This window comes from Pimephales promelas, chromosome 19 (genome assembly GCF_988280905.1).
Source record: "Pimephales promelas chromosome 19, fPimPro1.hap1.1, whole genome shotgun sequence".
NCBI classification, from domain to species: domain Eukaryota; kingdom Metazoa; phylum Chordata; class Actinopteri; order Cypriniformes; family Leuciscidae; genus Pimephales; species Pimephales promelas.
The window spans coordinates 29,352,583-29,374,901 of NC_142787.1; the positions used below are offsets into that span (position 1 = coordinate 29,352,583).

The window sequence follows — 22,319 nt, forward strand, 5'->3', positions numbered from 1 at the left end:
TATAACCAGTCATTTTTTGGTTTATCTAATAGTATAGTGGATATTGCATATATAATCAATTGACAAATGATTTGTAAGAAAAAAATAAATGTTTTATGCAAATGTTAGCCTATAATTTTAGAACTAGCTATTTATTCTTACATTTTTCATTTGTTTTTCACTTTTTAAAAAGCCTACGTGCTCGTAAACACACCTCAAGCAATGTAATGTGGAAGTGCGGGGTCACTTTAAAGACTCATGAATATTAACCATTATTATAATAAGGTCGTGACCAAAGCCACGCCCCTATGTGGGTTGCTTTTTCTAAGCGGTCACGTTGCGTTGCGGCATTGAAACTGGAGGCTGTCGAAATCACAGGGCATCTTTTGAATCACTCTCCTTAACAGGTAAGTGAGTAAATTCTTTCATTTAAATAAATATATAGAGATATAAGTATGTGTGTAATTGTATTGACACTGCAACTTTCATAGATGGCATGTCATTTATTTTATCAGATCATTTTTCAATGTTGAATATCATTTTGTTAATTCCTTCTGAATTGTACTCAAACGAATGTGTGTGTTGTGTGTTTAAATGTACTGTTTACTGTACGTTTATTTGCTTGTATGTCAAGTTAATGCGTCATCCGACAGGTGGTTCGCATTTAGTTATCAACGGCCTTCTCCATCATGATACAATGGTGATACGACATATAAAAGCAGGTCTCGTTAATTTCGGCGTGAAATTTTCATTTTTGACTCAAAAATTAAGCAACTAACTTGTATAAAGAGACAACATCATCATGTCGAAATTCAATGTCATCCTCATGGGTGACGACACCACCATCAACATCTCTCTCTTCCGTGAGTTATATTTAACGGTAGTGTAGCTAACGTTAACTGACAAACCAGTGTTTATTTCACAGAATACGCAAATTAAAGCATCGTATTCATGCGTAGGTCTATACAGCATCACGAATGAGACTGCTGTCTGCTGAAGGGAGTGTGGCTGATGATCTGCACGTAGGCATTTCTAACGTTACATCAGTGTAGCTTAGCTTAGCGGTTGTGAGCTAACGTGATGAAAATAGCGTTTCCTGGTGTCCTTCAGATTCAATACACATCCTCTCGAAAGGGCTATTAAACAAATTTTCATCCAATTTAGGATCTGTCAAGAAAGTCCATCACTTAATGTTCCCTTCCGGTCGCTTTAACATCTCATACACTGTCACCGACGCAACGCGGCACGCGCGTATCGAGCTGCGTCACAGCAGTGCGGGATGTTTGTAATGAATCACGCGAGCTGTGTTCTTCTCTCATCATCCTGTCGCGTGACGTGTATACGTGCTGAAGATGGAGTCTCTCCTCTCTTCTGAGGACACAGCTGTACATGTATCAAGGTTAAACGGGCTAAGCTGATGATGAAGACTAAGCTAGGGATGTACGGTTCTCTAAATGGTGGCCTCTGACGCTTATTTTTTCTTTCATTTAATATCTTCTTCAAAATTTAGCATGGCCAGTGTAATTCCATGCATAATACATCTTTTTGAAGAAGAACATGTGATATTTTTCAGTGTTATATGTATTTAAAGTAAACAGTTTAGTAGTCAAATAACTGTCAAGAACTATACTACCCATACACCTGAAGTGAAATCCACCAATTAGAGAAGTCAGTGTTAAAATGGAAACTGAAATAGTTTCTAAGGAGCTGAGCAGACACTCTCAAACAGCTATTTGTAAATTAAGGAATATTTTTCAATATTGAACTTGATGTCAAAATCAGAATCGTCAATTTTATTTATTATTTTCATAAATTATTTATGTGTACATCATTTTTTTAAACGAATCTGCCCTCATAATCTTTTATAAAAATAACTTCTCACCCTAGCAACGACTTCTCTTCTCTGATGACTCACGTGAGATCGACCAATAGCAAACCATAGCCATCTAATAAATTGCATATGGACAAAATCAAGTCCTGCACTAAACATTTTTTTCTGTATTACTATTTTTATCTGTACTGGCCGTGACAAATTGTCGCAAAGACGGTCTGTTAGGGTGTGGCGGGGGGAGGGGTAGCCTTTCCCCCATTACTCCAACCTGCAGGTATCCCTGTCTCCAAAAATGCACGGTCACTGTTGCGCATGATGCGGTGCAGAGAAACTGATCTTGTCAAAGAGAGACAGACTGAAACAATCAGCTGTCACTTATGCCTGAAGCATTTTCTTTGAGAAGCATCTTCTGCAAGGCTCTCTACATTAAAAAGTGAAAGGTGTCAGTAACAGTCAGGAGTTGTTCTTCACAGCCATAACTGATTATAGATAACTGCGTCATCCTGCTATTTTTAGCTTTAGCCTAAAGCATTAGCCTACGTATATCAGATTGATGTCTTGTAGACGTTACTTTGATCCACTCTGTGATTTACTAAATGATTTAGAAGTGCAGTGTCTAATAAACAACAGTGACATCAAGACTCATCAAATATATTCACTTGCAGTGTGCATTACAAACACTGATGACGCTTTGTAAATGGATAGGTTTGCTGTTGTTTAAATGGAGCTCATCTATTAAATGTCTCATAATAAACTGACGTTAGCAAGCAGTCTAAATAATATTGTATCATAATAAAAAAAAAACTTTCTATAGCATCTTTATCTCAAAGCAATTTACAAAAATAAATTAAAGATGCAAAATAAAAAAACATGCTAGCAAGAACACAATATAAAATAACTAGGGCTGTCAAACGATTAATCGCATCCAAAATAAAAGTTTTTGTTTACATAATGTATGTGGTTGCACTGTGTATAATTATGTTACATAAATATAAATACACACATGCATATATAATTTATATAAAATATTTATATTTATACAAATGATATATCAATCTATATACAGTATATACATGAAAATATTTCTTAAATATATACAAGCATGTGTGTGTATTTAAATATAAAATAATTATACACAGTGCACCCACATATATTATGTAAACACAAACTTTTATTTTAGATGCGATTAATTGTTTGACAGCCCTAAAAATCACAATTAAAAGTAATCTCATGAACGCTACCCAGTGAAGTGAGTTTTGGGACTCACTTACTACATTTAAATAACAATAAAAAATACAAATACATTACAATAATTCAAATATGTATCAATAATATTTAATTATAAAATGTAATTATTTGTAATATGGACCTGTATTGAAGTACAGTTTGCGTCTTGGAAACATAAGGTTTAGTACACAGAGATTATCCCATGCTTTATGTGACAACAATTGTCAAGCAAAGGGCAAATTAAAGTCCCTTTGACTTAGGACTAGTGGACACCTATTCATCACGGGTCATTGACTGTGGTCATACATCAAGATGACCTCTGTTTGTCCTTTAAACACAATGAAGCCAATACAGCATGGCCTTTAGCATTAGCATTGTTCAAACTACAGCCAGACAGTGATGACTCCTATATTACACAGAGTGAAGAAGTGGAATGTTAAAAGCGTGCCGTAACACATCCCTCGCAGAACCCAAAGATTTGATATTGCGTGATGAATGAGGTGAGCGGCTGCCGTAGGCCGTGTTTTCCCATGTTCAACAAATTAGAATCATTCACAGAGCTTCAGAGATGTGTGCTTCCCTGTATTCTCTCATTAAAACCCACAATAATTAATTTCAGTAGATTAGAATCTCAATTAAGGACAGTATGTGAAAGGTTTCTCATTCTGTGTGCATAAAGGTGGTGTGCTTATAGCCTGAGCGCATCCAACTGTGATATACATCGACACAGACCAGCCAGTTTGTGCCGGTTTTGGCTCGTTCCATTCAGCATAGAGATGGGGGAGCACTCACCCGAGAAGAGAGTGAGAAAAGAACCTTTGTGAAAAAGAAAAGCATTTAATTTTATTGAATTTGTGCTTGCGGTGTACCTTAAATTTTAAAAGTATGAAACTGTACTTGATGATATAACAAAAGTCCACGTTTATCACTGTTTCTTAAAGTCTGCATGAAATCAAATTTGACTAATCTCCTTTTAACATGTAATATTGTAGTGTTTATTATAAATGATTTATCTGTGCTCTTCATTATTTTAAAAAAAAATTCATGTACCCTTATAATCTTTAATCAAATACATTACCCTTCCCTCCCCCATCGAAACGACGTCTCTTCTATTTCGGTCACGTGCAATGGCGAAAGGGTGCGGCCAGATCCGATGAGGGTGCGCCGCCTCTCAGAGAATCGCATTCAAATCTGCCTCCATATTGTTTGCAACGTCCAACCTCCTAGATCCAATCAATTCCCGAAGGGCGAAATCAAGCCCCGCCCTACATTATTTTCTAATTTCAGAAGCCGTTTCACTCGGATATACGTCACAACAAGGAAAATATGACAATCTCAACTTCCGTTTCATGCCGACATTAACACACGTATAACACACTTAAACAGTATACATTTAAAAGTGCACTTTGTAAATTCCATTTTATATTATTGTTTTAATAATATTTGTCATGCTTTAAAGGGTTTATGACATAGATTTTTATTTTATTTTAATGTTTTTTGAGGTTCACTTCTAATGTAAATAACGTTTTTTGCTCGCACACAAAAAAACAAAACAAATATACATGTGGAAAAACAATTATTTTCAAGCCTCATTCTGACCCTCTTTCTGAAATGATCCGTTTTTTTTTTTTGTTTTTTTTGATTTACCGAAAAAGACTTTTAAAGTAGAGCCCGACCGATAAAGGATTTTGAAGGCCGATACCGATACAAATATTTGTTGGTTTTAAAATCCGATATATCGGCCGATATTTTTTTTATTATTATTATTTCAGAAACATGCAACAAAACATTAACAAATTTCCCTAACATTGATTATTTGTAGTTATGTATGAGTTTAACTAAAATAATACAGTATGATAATGCATTTTAAAAAGAAACTTGTTTCTTTTGTTGCAACAGAACAGAGGAACCAAAGCTCATTAATGTTAACGTTAGCGGTCTTCAACTGGCGATAGCGGCATTAGCTAGCTTTGTGGTTAGCTAGTCTATGATGAGTCATAATTTAGCAATGGATAACCTCATACTGCAAATTGTAAAATATACATTTTCATTATAACAGGCCAAGGAGAGATGATGCGCCTCATTGCTATAACTGTCACGCGCTAGTAAAGAATTACTTCAGTCACATTGTCGAAAGTTAAAAGGACAGTCAGTCAACTACACTGGAACAACATACAAGCTAATTCCGCTTCACTCTCGGCTTGTTTAACAGCAGCAAAACTGGACATGATGGTCACAAATTTTGTCATGCTTATTTGAGTTAAGAGAACTGATGGGGATGTCCTTTTAATTGTTATTTAAGTAACGTATGTCTCGTGACCAACTCAACGAGTGTTGCCAACAGGAACGGTGTAGAGTGCCCTCTGGTGGACAAATTATACAACTCTAACGCTCATGACATGGTTCAAGCGTGTTTCGTTCGTTTTTAATTTATTTTTGAAATATTCATTTATCGGCCATTATAACTGCCGATACCGATAGTTTGGAAAATGCCTAATATCGGCCGGCCGATATATATCGGTCTGGCTCTATTTTAAAGTTTAACATTAGTTTAACTTTTTTAAAGTTTAACATTATTAAAGTAATATTCTGTGCCCTTTAAATGAAATGCTGTGTCAGTGTAGCTCTCTAAAGTGAGTAGTAACAGACAGTCGCAGACAGTGGGGCAGGTCTAATGGGGATTGACAGCAGAGATTAGAGAGCTGTGATTGCATAACAGCAGTGGATAAAACTGCTCTGCTGGCTTTAGTCTGCATTATGCAATTCAGCCTCACTGAAGAGCTGTGAAGGAGAGTGGGCAGGAATATTAACCAACCTTTTTAGATAAAACTGTGTCCCATTCTTCAGTCTGTTCATTCATAGCCAGCAGTTCGATGTTTCCAGGTGACGGCTTGTTCCTTGTGTGAGACTGTTTCTAAGCTGCCGGAAACATTCGAGTCATGTTCTGACTCTCAAATTAAGAGCTGAGCAACTTTTCGACATGTAAAATAAATGTTTCTTAAACAGAAAATCAGCATATTAGACTTATTTCTGAAGGATTACGTGACACTGACTGAAGACTGAAAATGAATTGAATGAATTACATAATACATGATTTGTTTGTTTATGACTCTACAAGTTCGATTAAATACGAGGGAAATATTAAATGGTCTAAAATTTGAAGGAAAAACGAAATGCTAACGAAAACTTTGTTAATGTATTTATTTGACAAAATTATTTGGTTATTATTTTATACAATTTATAAAATTATTTAATAAAAGTCAGGCTTTATATTAAAATAAAAAAAACAGCTCTTAGGAAAAATCATTGACTACTACAACATAACCAGTTTTAAATATTTTGTTGGTTCTCTCTTGTTTTTGCATCTTCATAATTTCATAAATTCTTGAATGACAGGGTGGCCAAAAATGATGTCCGTACAATTGATTCCAAGCACAGCCACATAATATAATTACAAAATCTTTATCAAGTTGTACTGATATTAAAATAAAGGATGAACATTTAAAAGAAAATTTGGCCACTACTGTGTGTTATATATATTTAGTTAATATGAACTAATATTAAATTGTACTAATATTTAAATAAAAGATGAAAATGTAAATTGCCCTAGGCAGGACATTAGTTTTGGCCATTACTGTGTGTGTGTGTATAGATAGATGTTCCAATATGTGAAGTTGCAGGTGAGATGGATGAAGTGACAGTGGTGTCTCCTCTGTTGCAGGTCACTTTGAGCCACAGACATCATGACGCACCAGTACCCCGCACTCACTACTGAGCAGAAGAAGGAGCTTCAGGACATCGCTCAGCGTATCGTAGCTCCTGGGAAGGGCATCCTCGCTGCAGATGAGTCCACAGGTCAGTGACGGTTGCACCGCATATGAATGTAACGCATTCAGTTTGATCATTCACTCCCCTTGATGGTTGTTGCTCTGTCATCCTTTGGAAAACCAGACATAATGCAAACAGTGACTGAAACACCTACGTCTTCTTTCTGCCAGTCCCTCTAACACAGTGTTACTCGTTGCGCGTTTCGCTAAGCTTTAATTTGTGGCTCGTGTGGTCGACCAATATTGTTTTTTTTTATAAAACCTACATTTATATATATATATATGAAGAGTTCAGATGCAAAAGCCTCTAAGTGCCATTTGAAATTTTCTTCTAAAATGATAATTTTTATCAAGCTTGTATATTTAAGTTCAGTAATTTCACTTAAATGGCAATGATGATTACCTATTAATTGTCATTTAAGTGAAATTACTGAACTTAAATATACAAGTTTGATAAAAATGGTCATTTTAGAAGAAAATTTCAAATGGCATTTAGAGGCTTTTGCATCTGAACTCTTCATATATTATATACTGTATATATATATATATATATATATATATATTCGGCCACCCTAAAGATGTAGCTCACTAGTTATAGCCCTACTTGTTTTTAGATAGCTACTTGTTTTATATATATATACTTTATAGTTATTTTAATCAATATTTAATAAATTAGAAAACAAATCTTTAAAATAAACACGCTTATACTTTAGATGGCAACTTCTTGAATCCGCAATCCTATTACAGTTTTTTTTTTAATTAAGTAATTGCTTAAAAATATATGAATATTTGTGTAAAAGGGAAGTAAACACTGTAACAAGGCACTCAATAATCTGGTAGTTTCATGCGCACTGGTAATCATATTTTTTAAGTAACAAGTAACACAAATTTTACATACAGCACACAGTGAAAACAATATGAATATGAGATATGACACAGTAGGCAACTGGATATAGCACATCGGCCAATCAGAAAAACGTATCGGCCGATGCTGATATTTTAAAAATGCCATATGTTGGCCTTGGCGATATATCGGTCGACCACTAGCTATAACATGAAGACCAGACCGTGAAGACCAGTACTCTTAACACAATGATGTGTATGTCTGCGTCTATGTAGGTAGTATGGCAAAGCGTCTGAACCCAATCGGCGTGGAGAACACAGAGGAGAACCGTCGTCTTTATCGCCAGCTCCTTTTCACCGCTGACGAGCGCATTGACAACTGCATTGGTGGCGTTATCTTCTTCCACGAGACCCTCTATCAGAACGCTGATGATGGCACATGCTTTGCCAAATTGATCAAGGACAGGGGCATGGTTGTGGGAATCAAGGTACAAGAACAATAACAGTGGTGTGATTAAAACGTCCGGTGCGTCACGTCATCGGCTGCTTAAATCAAATGTGCTTTGGTTGGTGCTCAGCCCTTGTCATAAATCACATCTATTTAGTGTTTACAACCACAGATATATTTAAATACACACAAGTACTAGCAAAAAAAATACATTTATAGTGTAAATGCACACGGCTGGAAGCGGCAATAGTAATCCTTTCAATTATAATTTGACGATGTTTTTATTCATATCAGATACACATTGCGTTGGTAACTGTAAATTTTACTCTATTCTTCTCCCAGTTCATTTTTATGTAATGTAAATCCAATTGCAGTGCAATTTAACACATTTTTTATTTATTTTAACAATGTAACACATCCTTGCTGAAAAAAAAAATTGAATTTCTTTCCAAAAAATAATTCTGATCCCAAACTTTTAAACGGTAGTGTAAATGCTACTTCTTAAATAAAATGCTGTTCTTTTTTTAAACTCTTTATTCATCAAAGAATCCTGAAAACAGTATCACAGGTTATAAAAAAATCTACGTAGCAGAACTATTTTCAACGTTGTTATTAAATCAGCATATTAGAATGATTTCTGATTCTGAAGATCTGATTCAAAAACATTAAAAGTAGTAATGTTTCCGAACTTTTGGCTGGTACACAAACACACACATACATGTGTGAGGGAAGATTTTTAGATAACACTGTTGGCGAAAGATCATAATAAGATTATCAGGTTAATCGAGGTTGTTCATGTTTGCCTCAGCCAAGTATTCTAATTGGTACAAGACCTTTTTAGCTGTTTGAAGATGTATTTGTGTAAATGTACGTTTGAAATATTCTTCCAGATTATACATCTATTATTGCTTTGTATGTATAATTTATAGTTGAATAAACCAGTTTTAACAATTTACTTTTTTAGGAGTGGATTATTAGCAGATTGATCCTAAAGCAGGTTGTCCTCTTTTTCAGGTTGACAAAGGTGTCGTCCCTCTGGCAGGAACAAACGGAGAGACCACAACACAGGGTAAGCTTACAGTCACCGCTATTTTATTTGTTTAAAAGGATGTCCGTTGTGGCGTTATGTCAATGGGATACCTGTTTTGTCTTAAGGGCTCGATGGCCTGTCAGAACGCTGTGCTCAGTATAAGAAAGACGGTGCAGACTTTGCCAAGTGGCGCTGTGTGCTGAAGATCAGTGAGACCACTCCCTCAGAGTTAGCCATCATGGAGAACGCTAACGTCCTGGCTCGCTACGCCAGCATCTGCCAGCAGGTGAGCTGGCCAGCTTTGTGTTGTTGTTGTTAACTAAAATGAATATAATTAACAGTTTAGTTCAGGTTTAGTTACCCAATAGTGAAAATTCTGTCATTTTACATTTTAACAAAATCTGAGAGATTTCTGTCCCTCCATTGACAGTCTCGCTAGACAGTACTGGCTTGACGTGTGAGAACAAACCTCATTGGTTCTCAAACGTGATGCGTAACACAAGAATGAACCTCATTGGTTCTTGCAGAAGCTCAAATATGATGCGTAACACTAGAATGAACCTCATTGGATCTTGCTGAAGCTCAAACGTGATGCGTAACACAAGAATGAACCTCATTGGTTCTTGCAGAAGCTCAAATATGATGCGTAACACAAGAATGAACCTCATTGGTTCTTGCAGAAGCTCAAACATGATGCGTAACACTAGAATGAACCTCATTGGTTCTTGCAGAAGCTCAAACATGATGCGTAACACAAGAATGAACCTCATTGGTTTATGCAGAAGCTCAAACATGATGCGTAACACTAGAATGAACCTCATTGGTTCTTGCAGAAGCTCAAACATGATGCGTAACACTAGAATGAACCTCATTGGTTCTTGCTGAAGCTCAAATATGATGCGTAACACTAGAATGAACCTCATTGGTTCCTGCAGAAGCTCAAACATGATGCGTAACACTAGAATGAACCTCATTGGTTCCTGCAGAAGCTCAAACATGATGCGTAACACTAGAATGAACCTCATTGGTTCTTGCTGAAGCTCAAATATGATGCGTAACAAAAGAATGAACCTCATTGGTTCTTGCTGAAGCTCAAACGTGATGCGTAACACAAGAATGAACCTCATTGGTTCTTGCTGAAGCTCAAATATGATGCGTAACACAAGAATGAACCTCATTGGTTCTTGCTGAAGCTCAAACATGATGGGTAACACTAGAATGAACCTCATTGGTTCTTGCAGAAGCTCAAACATGATGCGTAACACTAGAATGAACCTCATTGGTTCTTGCAGAAGCTCAAACATTATGCGTAACACTAGAATGAACCTCATTGGTTCTTGCAGAAGCTCAAACATTATGCGTAACACTAGAATGAACCTCATTGGTTCTTGCAGAAGCTCAAACATTATGCGTAACACTAGAATGAACCTCATTGGTTCTTGCAGAAGCTCAAACATGATGCGTAACACTAGAATGAACCTCATTGGTTTATGCAGAAGCTCAAACATGATGCGTAACACTAGAATGAACCTCATTGGTTCTTGCAGAAGCTCAAACATGATGCGTAACACAAGAATGAACCTCATTGGTTCTTGCAGAAGCTCAAACATGATGCGTAACACTAGAATGAACCTCATTGGTTCCTGCTGAAGCTCAAACGTGCTGCATAACATTAAATCTCTTCAGTAAATTTGGATTAAACCGCTCAATTCATCCTCTTTATGGGCTTTTAGAAGCATCAAAGTAGTAGTTGCGTAGCTGTCAATGGGAAATCTCTCAGATCTCATCAAAAACGAACCCTTTAAAAATCGTTGTCGGAAAAAAGCTGAAAATAGCTTATAATACGTAATATTGTCTTTGTTTTTTCAGAATGGCATTGTGCCCATTGTGGAGCCAGAGATTTTACCTGACGGTGACCATGACTTGAAGCGTTGCCAGTATGTTACAGAGAAGGTACGTAAAAAGTGAAATCAAATTATATCATTCCATTTCCAACTAGACTGGTTATAATGGTGTGTGGCATGATACATGGTTGCATTTACTTTTCCTATTTCCCATGTATTTCCAGGTCCTTGCTGCCTGCTACAAGGCCCTGTCTGACCATCATGTCTATCTGGAGGGAACTCTTCTGAAACCCAACATGGTGACACCTGGTCACTCCTGCCCCACCAAATTCAGCAACCAGGAGATCGCCATGGCAACAGTGACAGCCTTGCGCCGCACCGTTCCCCCCGCAGTAACAGGTGAGTCTATAGAGACACTACCAACTGTTGGATTCACTAGTTTTGAGGCCTAAAGAATGAGGTTGCTGGGTATTTATAGAATGAGTAGTTACCTCTGGAAACATCGTGTTTTTAAAAAGTGTGAGCAGTAAACATTATGTGGTGAGATCATAGTCCCATTTTAGAAAATTAGCATAATCCGTTTTGAAATTCCTCTGGCAGGTGTGACCTTCCTCTCTGGAGGTCAGAGTGAGGAGGAGGCGTCCATCAACCTGAACGCCATCAACACCTGCCCTCTGAATAAACCCTGGGCCCTCACCTTCTCTTACGGACGTGCCCTGCAGGCCTCTGCCCTGAACGCCTGGCGCGGGTCCAAGGACAACGAGAAGGCCGCCGCAGAGGAGTTCATCAAGCGTGCTGAGGTCAGTTGTTCATATCATTTCCTCATTAAGGTGCATTCAAATGACCCTAATTTCACGGGCAAATAAGGTCCATAGACTTTTGTCAATAGTCGCTTTCGAACCAAGCAGTTTTCTGTTGGTCAATCTCTGGAGAAATCTTGCTCTCATACAAAATTCCTGATTGCGTGGATGGAATCTGTTGTTAGCATATTAGCATAAACTTTTATTTAAGCGAATTTCTTGAAACTATTATTAATATTCAACCCTCTACGGACACACTGAGGCTCGAGTCTCCCATTGGCTAGTACATTTTTTTTTATTTTACTCGCCAGACTTTTTACGTGGAATGAAAGAACAATGCTACATAAATATAAAATAAACATTTCAAACACTAATAAAGTCAAGTATTTGTTCTTATTTGTTTAATCAAACTACATGCAATTGCACAAATAAACACTATTGAACAAAGATGCAAATTAAATGAATGGGTTTTTCAGGTAGATCTAACAGCAGTTCGTTGAAGATTAGGTACAGACATCGAATAATCAAATGTAAAATACTGCATAGTCTCTCTTCACTGTATAAATTAAATACAGACGAATCCTTATTATGGTTATTATTCACGATAAATAGTTTAGTAATTGAACAACCCTCTACAAAAAAAAAAACTGAATAACTTTTGTAACTTTAATCAGGATTCTGTATTTTATAATTATATACGTCTGTATTTTATAATTTTTATTATAATATAATTATAATTAGATTATAAGATTATATAAGATTAAAAGATTATAATTTTTTGTAGCAAAATAATCATGATTCTCACTTAAACCATTATCTTGTAGCCCTAGTTTTCGACTAAATTAAAACCTTAATTTCTCTTTCGCTGCTTCGGTACAAAATTTTGCTACATGGCTCCATCATATCACTAATTTAATGACAGTTTTCTGGTAAATATATGGATTGATGAACATGAACTGGAAAATAATATAATATAATAAATGTAATATATATAATTACAACATTTTTATAACGATAGAGCTATGTGAATCACTTTTTGTAATTATTGGGTTAATTATTGTTTTGTTATTGTTAATGTAAGGCCTGTCTGAACCTGCTGACCTTTGTGAACTTTCCTCAGGCTAATGGATTGGCTGCTCAGGGCAAGTACGTCTCCAATGTAACCAGCGGAGCAGCGGGACAGTCCCTTTACGTGGCCAATCATTCCTACTGAACATCCTGCATCCCAACGTTCCAGCTTCCGCCAGCCAATAGTATAATGCACAGCTGCTACCGTTCCTGTCACCAACCAATCACAGGCCTGCGCTGTCTTCTGTACTTTAGGGTTGTCATTGCAATGTCTTATATATCTATTTAAAATGTATAACAGAAATGGGAAAAATAAATACAAAGATTATTTTTGTTTTTGAAGAGTTCTAGGCGTGGTTTCATGCTAAAAACAAGGAAACAGTATTATTATTTTTGTGGGCCCTTAGCAAATGTATGTCAGACTTATTTTTATTATTATTCCAATTTAAGTCATTCCAATTCAGGCACCAGCCACTCGAGTAGACTTGTCACATTCCTTTCAGTGCAGTATGGCCTCACCGGTCCTCATAATGATGCGTGGATGATGCGAGTACTGGACTTTAGATCATAGATCATATTGAAAATGAAACTAAGCAATGTAAAATTGCTAGTTAACATTATTAACTCCAGAATCAAGAATATTATTTTGTGTTTCCGCATATAATATTATTATATTTTCTGGGATGTGTGACTGATTACGGTTCAAGAAATTTAATATAAAATACTACTACTAACAATATTAGTTTGAAAACAAGGACAGTTATTTTAGAGTTGTATTCTGTTGTGTTGTGTGCTTGAGTGTATCATGCTTTCACTTTCCTCCCCGTGTTTGTGACAGTGCTACATGAATAATAAACTTGTGTTGGTTCTGGTTGTAAACGGCGGAGCAGACCATACTATGGAGCTTCTGGGACGGGGAGCACTCCCTGCTCTGTTGACAAAATGTGATATTGTGATTTGATGTTGTTCTCTGAGCACTTTGACTGTCAGATAGTAAAAACTAAAATAAAAATACTGTAAACCCCCAGATCGTCTTTGTCCATTATTGTGCAGGAACACCACAGTTTACATGTACACATTCTTTGTATTCTACAGTTTTCCTCCACAGACCCCCAGCAATTAGCTGAATTTTACGCATGTTTAGTTCTAAGAAAAGAGGCACAAATCCAATGTCTTTATGTTGTGAGACCTATAGATGAATATTACCTAAAAGAATAACCTAGCATGAAAAGTTTTAAATGCATCAATACCCATATCACTGATCAATGTTTACCGTATGTGGATAAAGCCTACATTCATCTTCGTCATATAAAACAATCGAGTCTCTTCAGAAAATGTATAAACTGTTCAATTTATATGGATTAGTTTTACGATCTCTTTATGAACTTTTTGAAGCGTCAAAATGGTAGTTGCGTAGCTGTCAATGGAGAGACAGAAATCGCTCATTTTTAATTAAAATAACTTCATTTGTGTTCCAAAGATGAATGAAAAACGTATGGGTTTGGAACGACATGGGGGTGAGTAATTAATAGCAGAAATTGGATTTCTAACCCTTGAAGCCTGGTCTGTGAAATTAGGGTCAGTATTATATTTAAGCCACGTTTTATAAATTACAAATCATATTTTTATATGGTGGAACAGACCAATCGTTAATTTAAAGTGATAGTTCACCCAAAACTGAAAATTCTGTCACGATTTACTCATCATGATGTTGTCCAAAATGAAGACTTCCATGCTGTGACTGTAGGGGGCGCTGTTGTCTCCCTTAACCTTACCTTGCTTTCTCAACCTGCCTTCATTCGGTCACAGAAATCGGTGTTTAAAAACATAAAATCAGATATTTTTGCCTCCCTGTTTTTTGTACATAAATGGAAGTCGATGGTAACCTAAATATATCGGGTGCCAACATTCCAACATTCAAAATCACTTATTTTGTGATTTGCAGAAGAAAGAAATGTATACAGGTTTAGAACAACATGAGGGTTCTAGATGACAGAATTTTAATTTTGAGGCTGAACTAACCCTTTAAAAGTGGCATAATTTACCGGACCTGCATACCGGAAGAAAACAAAAACGAATCGGCGACGCTAAACCCGCCCCTTTTAACTCTGATTGGAAGACTCGGTGCCTTCTAGCGTCTGATTGGATAGAATCGACCAATCGCGTGCCATGCGGTAGTCATTTCACACAGCAATGGCAGCACTGCAGCTTGGTGAGTCTTGCACATTAATTCAAAACGATTTCCTGATTTTTCTCTCGAAATTGTTTTAGTCTTCACGTATATTTGTCACGAATTTCCATTTATGAGTACATGACACTAAAGCCAAATGTCAGCGTCTTGTTAGCTCAGTTATGTTAAGCTCTGGTTCATGTTGAAATGGTAGTGTTGGGTCATTCACTATCGTGTTTGTGAATGTATGGACGCATGTGTTTACCACATTTTGAATGTGCAGTCCCTATTTAGTATCATTCCCTAAATATTTCCTTTTGTTTACACTAGAAAAGCAGCGAGGTCGATATGCTGCTCTTGCCATCGCTGCAGTGGTCACTGTTGTGGGCATCCCACTATGGTGGAAGACCACACAGACCTACCGCGCCTGGCTGCCTTTCTCTGAGATCAGCGAACTCGACAGCCTCCAGGTGACAGACTCTGCATCCTTCCTCAAGTCAGAATCAGCAAGGCTTAAATCAACTTGCGCTGACATTGCAGTGTCATTGTTTTGTCTCAATATGCACACCAGTAATGTTTTATTTTAAAGCATGTTTATAAAATCTACTTAAATGCTAAATCTAAGCCTTGTCTGTGAAACCAGGCATATAAAATCTGAAATGATACATTATCATGTCACGTGTGTGTTTAACAGCTCCAGCTTAGTGTTGATATCGAGGTGGTCTTCTCTCGGGGAACACTGTCCCCAGAACAGCAGAAAAAGCTTCCACTCAGCCATGTCAATGAAAAAGAGCACCAGATTGATGGTAAGTGACCTATTTCTGTTTGGAAGCGTCATTAAGCAATAAACACAAATCCAAAATGCATTTTTCCCTTCTCATCTCCAGCTAAAACGGGTTTGCGGTACAAGTATGAAACCAGATATCGCACTGCCACTATAATGGAGGAAGACGCCTTGAATCAGCCGACTGCTGCAGGTTGAGTGGATTTATTGCTAGTCGTTTCTCTGGGGTGTACAATTAAACACTTTTTGTTTGGGGGTTCATTACGGAAGCTTGTTTTCTGCCACAGAATATCTGCCACTTTTTATCTCAAAATTGAGACTTTTTTTCTTGCTGTTGTGAGTTTACATTTCACAATTCTCAGAATTGTGAATTTTCAGTCTTTTTTTCCCCAAAGAATTGGACATTTTAACTCACAATTATGTGTTTATATCTTGTAATTCTGAGAAAAAAATGTCTGAATTGTTACATGTAAACACAGAACTGTGCTCCCATTGTTCATCAATATATTGGAAAGAATTTCTTTGAAAATTTAGTGGTATTTCAACATTTTATATATGTAAAAACAGCAAGGACATGATTCATAAATATATATAATAAATATATATATATATAATAAATATATATATATATATATATATATATATATGTTGGAACTGCCCATGAGGCTATCGTCTCTGACATTTAATCACTTATTTAATTATTTACTTATACCATTTTATTATGTTAAAAAGCATATATTGACAGATTACAGAATATTAAAAACTAAGCATTTATTTTTTTCAGCAATGCCAACTGAATGAAGAACAATTGTAACATATATTATTTGTTATATATATATATTAACTATTTGTCTATATTGGTATGATCCCATTTACTTCTCCCTTCACAGAGGCAGATCTATCCCTACACATGCTCACTGAGAGCTCTTGTGGGTCTTTGGTTGTGTATGTGGTCCCTGAGTCCTCCACTTTATTACCAGAGGTAAGATTCAGAGCATTTGTATATTAATGCACAGAAAACCTAAACCGAATCACCTTCAAAGCTCATTCTGGCCTTCTACTTTCAGGATATGAAAGTGTACGTGGGGCAACGACGCACTGCGTTGCTGCGTTCTGGTCCTTTTAAACCTTCGTGGAGTCTGAAGGAAGTCCTATCAAATCTGGACCTGCAAGTGGAGCAGGTTGTGAGCACCATGTCCTTCAGTCACCAGGATATTGTAGCTGCTCTGAGCGACCGCGTCCGCATGCCTAAAGTGACTAAGGAGAGTATGGCAGACAGCATGAGGGCCATCAAATCTAGTCCAGGTGAGTATTCGCTTTAGGTTTGTTTTCTCAATGGCATATACATATACTATCTAATTTTGGCTTTCTCTTAGGCTACGAGATTACATTCAGTCTGCTCAACCCAGACCCAAAGTCACACAGTCTTCACTGGGACATCGAAGGCGCCGTTCAGAGCTACATCCAGCCTTTATTGGACAAACTTGCCCCTATAGCCAACTTTTCAGTGGACTCTCAGGTACTTGTAGTTTGCTTGGAGGGCTGGGTATGACTGTTAGGCATGGTATAACCTGGTGTTTTTTGAACAATGAATAAACAAGGAGTAAAGCAAAATATACATAGCAGAAGATATTTATAACCTCTTCAAAACTCGTCATCATTTAGAGTCAGAAATCAGTGTATAAGAATGATTTCTGAATGTCACCCTGAAAACTGGATCAAGGATGCTGAAAATTCAGCTTTACCATCCCAGGATTCAATTATATTTTAAAATATATTAAAACCAAAAACAATGACTGTTTTTTTTTTTTACTGTATTATTGATTTGCCACATTTATCACTCCTTTCTTGAATGAATGAATAAATATGAAATGTATATTTTTTATATTGAATCAACTTTCAAATAAACAGTAAAGCTTTTATTTATGGTAGCACCTTTCCTTTTAAAAACAGTATTCACAGAAGAGAAATACATGTGTGCATTTATAGAAAAGAACAACATACGTACACACGCATAATAGAAATAATTTTTTTTAATGTATAGAATAAAAATATATTACAATAAAATGAATTACTTCTGGTTTAATTTAATTTAAATGAATTTACATTTAATTAAAAAATAGGTGTTAACTGTGAGTGTCCTGCAAAAATAACTGTCATGATATATACCTTGTACATTATCACAATAATTTATTGTAATTCGTGAAATAATATTTTGGATATAGACCTACCTCAAACTCTCAGCTGCTATTTGTGTGTTTGGTCTTTTCAGATTCTGTATTATGCGGTTTTGGGTGTGAATCCTCGTTTTGACAACAGTGTGTCCGCCTATACACTCAGTGCAGACAGCCTGTCACATGTTATCAACCCCGTTGAAGCAAGACTAGGTGAGATTTGACCTTTCACTGATGAGAAATGGTTTCTTGCTTATTTACATTTACACAAATTGTTCTTCTCGTTCACGCAGGTTCCAACGCTGCTTCCTCTAACCCTGTCTTGAACTTCCTGCTGTATGTGCCCGATGCCCACCACTCTCCTCTCTTCATCAGAGACCACAGCAAAAAGGAGGTGCCCTCGAACGCCTTTCACAGCCCTCGTTGGGGAGGCATCATGGTACTGTCCACATGAATTCAATGGGTCATGAAATGCATTTTCATATATTTATTTATTTATTTTTTTGCATCGAAATAGTTCAAAAATTTGTATAAATTATTTTCCATCTCATTTTCTAGGGTGATGTTTTGATGCTTGTGATAGCCAGAGCTGAATAGAGTCAGATTAAAACGAACCACAATGATTCCCAGTCGACCGCAGTATCACTCTTGTGATTAATGAAAAGGCATAGGCTGTTTAGAACACATCCTTTTGATTTACATAGACATATTAAGGTCTGTGTAGTGGACAATTATCATTTCAAATCTTGACGTTTCAGAAGGGTAGAAAACCTAAGTTCTCTCTGAGGAAAAGAGCAAAGGGGGGTGGTCCATCTTTTTTTTTACAGTCTATGGAAAAAATGTAGGGCTGGACTTGATTTTCTCCAAGGGGGTTTGATTGGATGGTTGTGGTTTGCTGTTGGTCGATCTCATGTGAGTGACCGTTTGCTCTGCCCACACACCAATAAACACATTGTCAGAGAAGAGAGGAGATGTCCCTGCAAGAGGGAGAGGAAGTTACTTTGATTCATGAGGGCACATTAATTTAAAAAAAGAAGATAAATCATGTATTATAAAACACTGCAATGTTTCGGGAAAAACAAACAAAAAAACGAGTTTTGTTTTCATGGTGACTTTAAACATTGTGTTGGACGTTGCGAACAGGCCAAGCTCTTAATCAGGAAGTGAATGATTGTCAAATTCCTCCATCAGATATCAGGCCGATTATTAACCGATATATTTTAAATAAGTGGCAAGAAGAGTGGAATATGTGCAAGAATAAAAAGTTGTATGAAACTCATCCGGAAATAACAAACAGACTTTCTACTAATTTTAAAACTAGATTTGATCAAGTGGTCTACACCAGATGCTGTATGGGTCATACAAGTTTGACCCATGCTTTTTTGCTTAAAGGTATAGCGGAGGATCTTTCCGAATTTTAGAGAAGACCCGCCCTCTCCAATTTTTAAAAAAAATGCACATGGACAAACACAACACTCTTGCTCCCGAGAGGGAACGTCTATTACGCCTTACACAATTATGTTGCAAATTATAAACTAACTCAAAAACATTCATAAAAAAGACAACATGTCAAATGCCCTTCCGTGTTTTATTTACTTGTTATACTGATCGATTGAGTGACCGAGGACTCAAGACATGGTATGTACAACCCTGTATCACACGAAATACGTTCTGAGGAAACTATTTTGCAAATCGCAATTACGTTACATGGCAACATATAAGCAGTGCCATTACGTTGGTCCTTAACCTAATATGTTTAATTGTTAATAATACGTTATTTTTATACATAGTTGCATATGTAATGGAGAAGTAGCTTGTTGCATTTGTGTAATAATAAACACACAAGGTTTTAGAATATGAACACATGAACACACAAGGTTTTAGAATATTTCAGGGTGATACCATTTATCATTTGGTCAAAAGGCTACTTTAGACAAATTGAGATGTTTACCATGTCTATGCGGTGCATGACTTGTGCCAGGGATGAGCACGTACGACGGCCTTACGTAAACATATCACCAGAATGATTGACACTTAGGTGGACCAATAGTATAGACTATCCACCCGGAAAAAGAAAATCCTCCGCTATACCTTTAAGGGTGAAGACCCAACTTTATGTATGTTTTGTAAAATTCCTTTATCTGTCAAACATTTTTTATTAGATTGTCCTGGACTTAACGCAATCAGAAGGCTCTTTTATGAAGGACATATTTAATGAGATTATGCCTGAAAAGGTTCTGGATTTTTTTACATATTGTATAATATGACTTCTTGTTTATATTTGTTTTGTTTTTGTTGTATTTATATGATGTTTGTATTTTTGTAAATGAATTTTTTTCCATGAAAATAGCTCTGACTGCTGACATGGCTTGAAATAAAATAATCTGAATCGGAATCTGCGAACAGGCCTGTATTTCAGCGTTGATCATCTATATGTCATCTACGTCCTCAGGTGTACAATGTAAACAAAATGGAGCATGGAGCTGAATCTGAATCTGAACGTCCTGTCGACTTTACCATTGATATGGCTAAAGTGATGGGTGTGTTCTTGGCACAGTTACGGTTAGTGCTTGACCATTTGACTTTACACATTGAAGTTAAAATGCTTCGTTTGCCAGGTGAATGTAGTGCATTACACTGTCTTTATCATGTTTTCTCTGTCCCTGTTCAGGCTCATGCTGGGGCTGCAGCACACTCGTCCTCCCACAGGCTTTGTGCTTCAGAGTCCCGGCAGCGCTGGATTGGCTGATTGGGAGCTGGACCGACTCCTGTGGAGCCGCAGTGTGGAGAACATTGCCACCGCCAGCACCACCATCACCTCGCTAGCTCAGCTGCTCGACCAGATCGGAAACATCGTCATCAATGACAACATTGCAGAGCAGGTGCGCCCAGTCCAGATGTTCATAGTTCCTCACGTAATGAAATAATTTCAGTGTAGTGTTTGTCCTGAGCGGTAGGAATTGTAAAATATGCAATCATATTTTTACAGGTTTCCAGCGCTGTGACGTCGCTCCAGTCGGCCGTGGCCGAGTTAGAGTCTGGGAACTTGGCTTTTGCGCTCCAGTACAGCAGGGAGGCCATTTTGGCTTCAGAGAGGGCCTTTTTCGACCCCTCTCTTTTGCATCTTCTTTATTTTCCAGACGATCAGAAATTCGCCATCTACATTCCTCTCTTTTTACCCATGTGTGTACCTATTGTACTCTCGCTGCTGAAAATTGTGAGCGAAGCTAAGCAAAGGCGAGCAGATAAGCAAGCTAAAAGAGACTGAGAAACAAGTGTTATATACACATATTAACGGCTGCTCTTGCGTGGCATGTTTAAAAACACACTGAGTCATTAAAAGGTGATGTGTGTGTGTGTGTGGTGTACATTTAAATCTTATTTATTAGACCAATAGCCTAGCAGTCATGGAGTGAGAAGAAATGGTTACTGCTTAAATTTACAAAGGCAGCTGTATTGAACAATTATTGGATGACATGGTTGAATCTTTCTGAGAGGAATTGATTGTTTTTTATCTCTGTGCACATTACGTGTTGTTCCATGTCTTGTTTTAACACTAACACTCAGATCAATATCTGTTTGTGAGGGTTTATTTGAACATTCAGGTTTGTTTTTCATGTTCTTTGGGGAAATGTTCATAACAAAAATAACTTCTACACTGTAAAAAAAAAAAAGAAGAAAAGTTGCTGCATTAACGTTCAAGTCGTTTAAATTACATTAAATTTACTTTAAAAAAATAAGTTGAAGCTTGTATAACTTAAAAAAAAGTTGAAAGTTATTTTATGAGCTATTTTGTCATAGCTTACTGAACATCTAATTTTTAACAGTGTATTTGTTTACATGCTTGTAGTTAATGACAAATACAAGAAATGCTTGGAGTAAGAATAATTGGGTTCATGGGTGTATTAATTCTTTATTTCAGCCTAAACCGTTTATTTAACGTTTAAATAGGGGGGGGGGGGGAATTAAAAAAAAATAAGAAATTAAAAAATTATATATTAAACTTTTAGGGAAATTGACCTTAATGACCTACCTTTGATAAAGTTGTCTTATGTATTGTACAGCTATCATGAGAAGAGCAGAATAAAGTTCAAACTGACAATTCTCTTTCTACAAAATATAACTCTTGATTAATTTGGTTGAATGAGCAAATTAATTCATTATAAAACAAGTACATATTTATTCGCTAGAATATAAAACGCTGTTTGTGTTTTACTCATTGCTTGTAACATAAATACTAGAATAGATACATTGGTTTTAAGAAAACTATGATTTCCAACTCATTGTGTAATAT

The 22,319-nt window shown here is 36.6% G+C and overlaps 2 protein-coding genes across 2 annotated transcripts; both read left to right on the forward strand.

The window, feature by feature from the left end:
- The first annotated feature begins 251 nt into the window (after nucleotides 1-251).
- On the forward strand, nucleotides 252-13,924 carry aldocb (aldolase, fructose-bisphosphate C, b). The gene is made up of 9 exons (XM_039688403.2): nucleotides 252-386; nucleotides 6,759-6,892; nucleotides 7,984-8,195; nucleotides 9,170-9,224; nucleotides 9,311-9,471; nucleotides 11,055-11,138; nucleotides 11,254-11,428; nucleotides 11,630-11,829; nucleotides 12,950-13,924. The coding sequence occupies exons 2-9, from the start codon at nucleotides 6,781-6,783 to the stop codon at nucleotides 13,040-13,042; spliced, it is 1,092 nt and encodes a 363-aa protein (XP_039544337.2). The 5' UTR covers nucleotides 252-386; nucleotides 6,759-6,780; the 3' UTR covers nucleotides 13,043-13,924.
- Nucleotides 13,925-15,023: 1,099 nt separating this feature from the next.
- pigs (phosphatidylinositol glycan anchor biosynthesis, class S) lies at nucleotides 15,024-21,378 on the forward strand. Its single transcript, XM_039688395.2, has 12 exons — nucleotides 15,024-15,109; nucleotides 15,398-15,537; nucleotides 15,762-15,873; nucleotides 15,955-16,044; nucleotides 16,742-16,833; nucleotides 16,919-17,156; nucleotides 17,228-17,370; nucleotides 18,124-18,238; nucleotides 18,319-18,464; nucleotides 20,478-20,587; nucleotides 20,697-20,907; nucleotides 21,015-21,378. The coding sequence occupies exons 1-12, from the start codon at nucleotides 15,091-15,093 to the stop codon at nucleotides 21,291-21,293; spliced, it is 1,695 nt and encodes a 564-aa protein (XP_039544329.2). The 5' UTR covers nucleotides 15,024-15,090; the 3' UTR covers nucleotides 21,294-21,378.
- The last annotated feature ends 941 nt before the right edge of the window (nucleotides 21,379-22,319 follow it).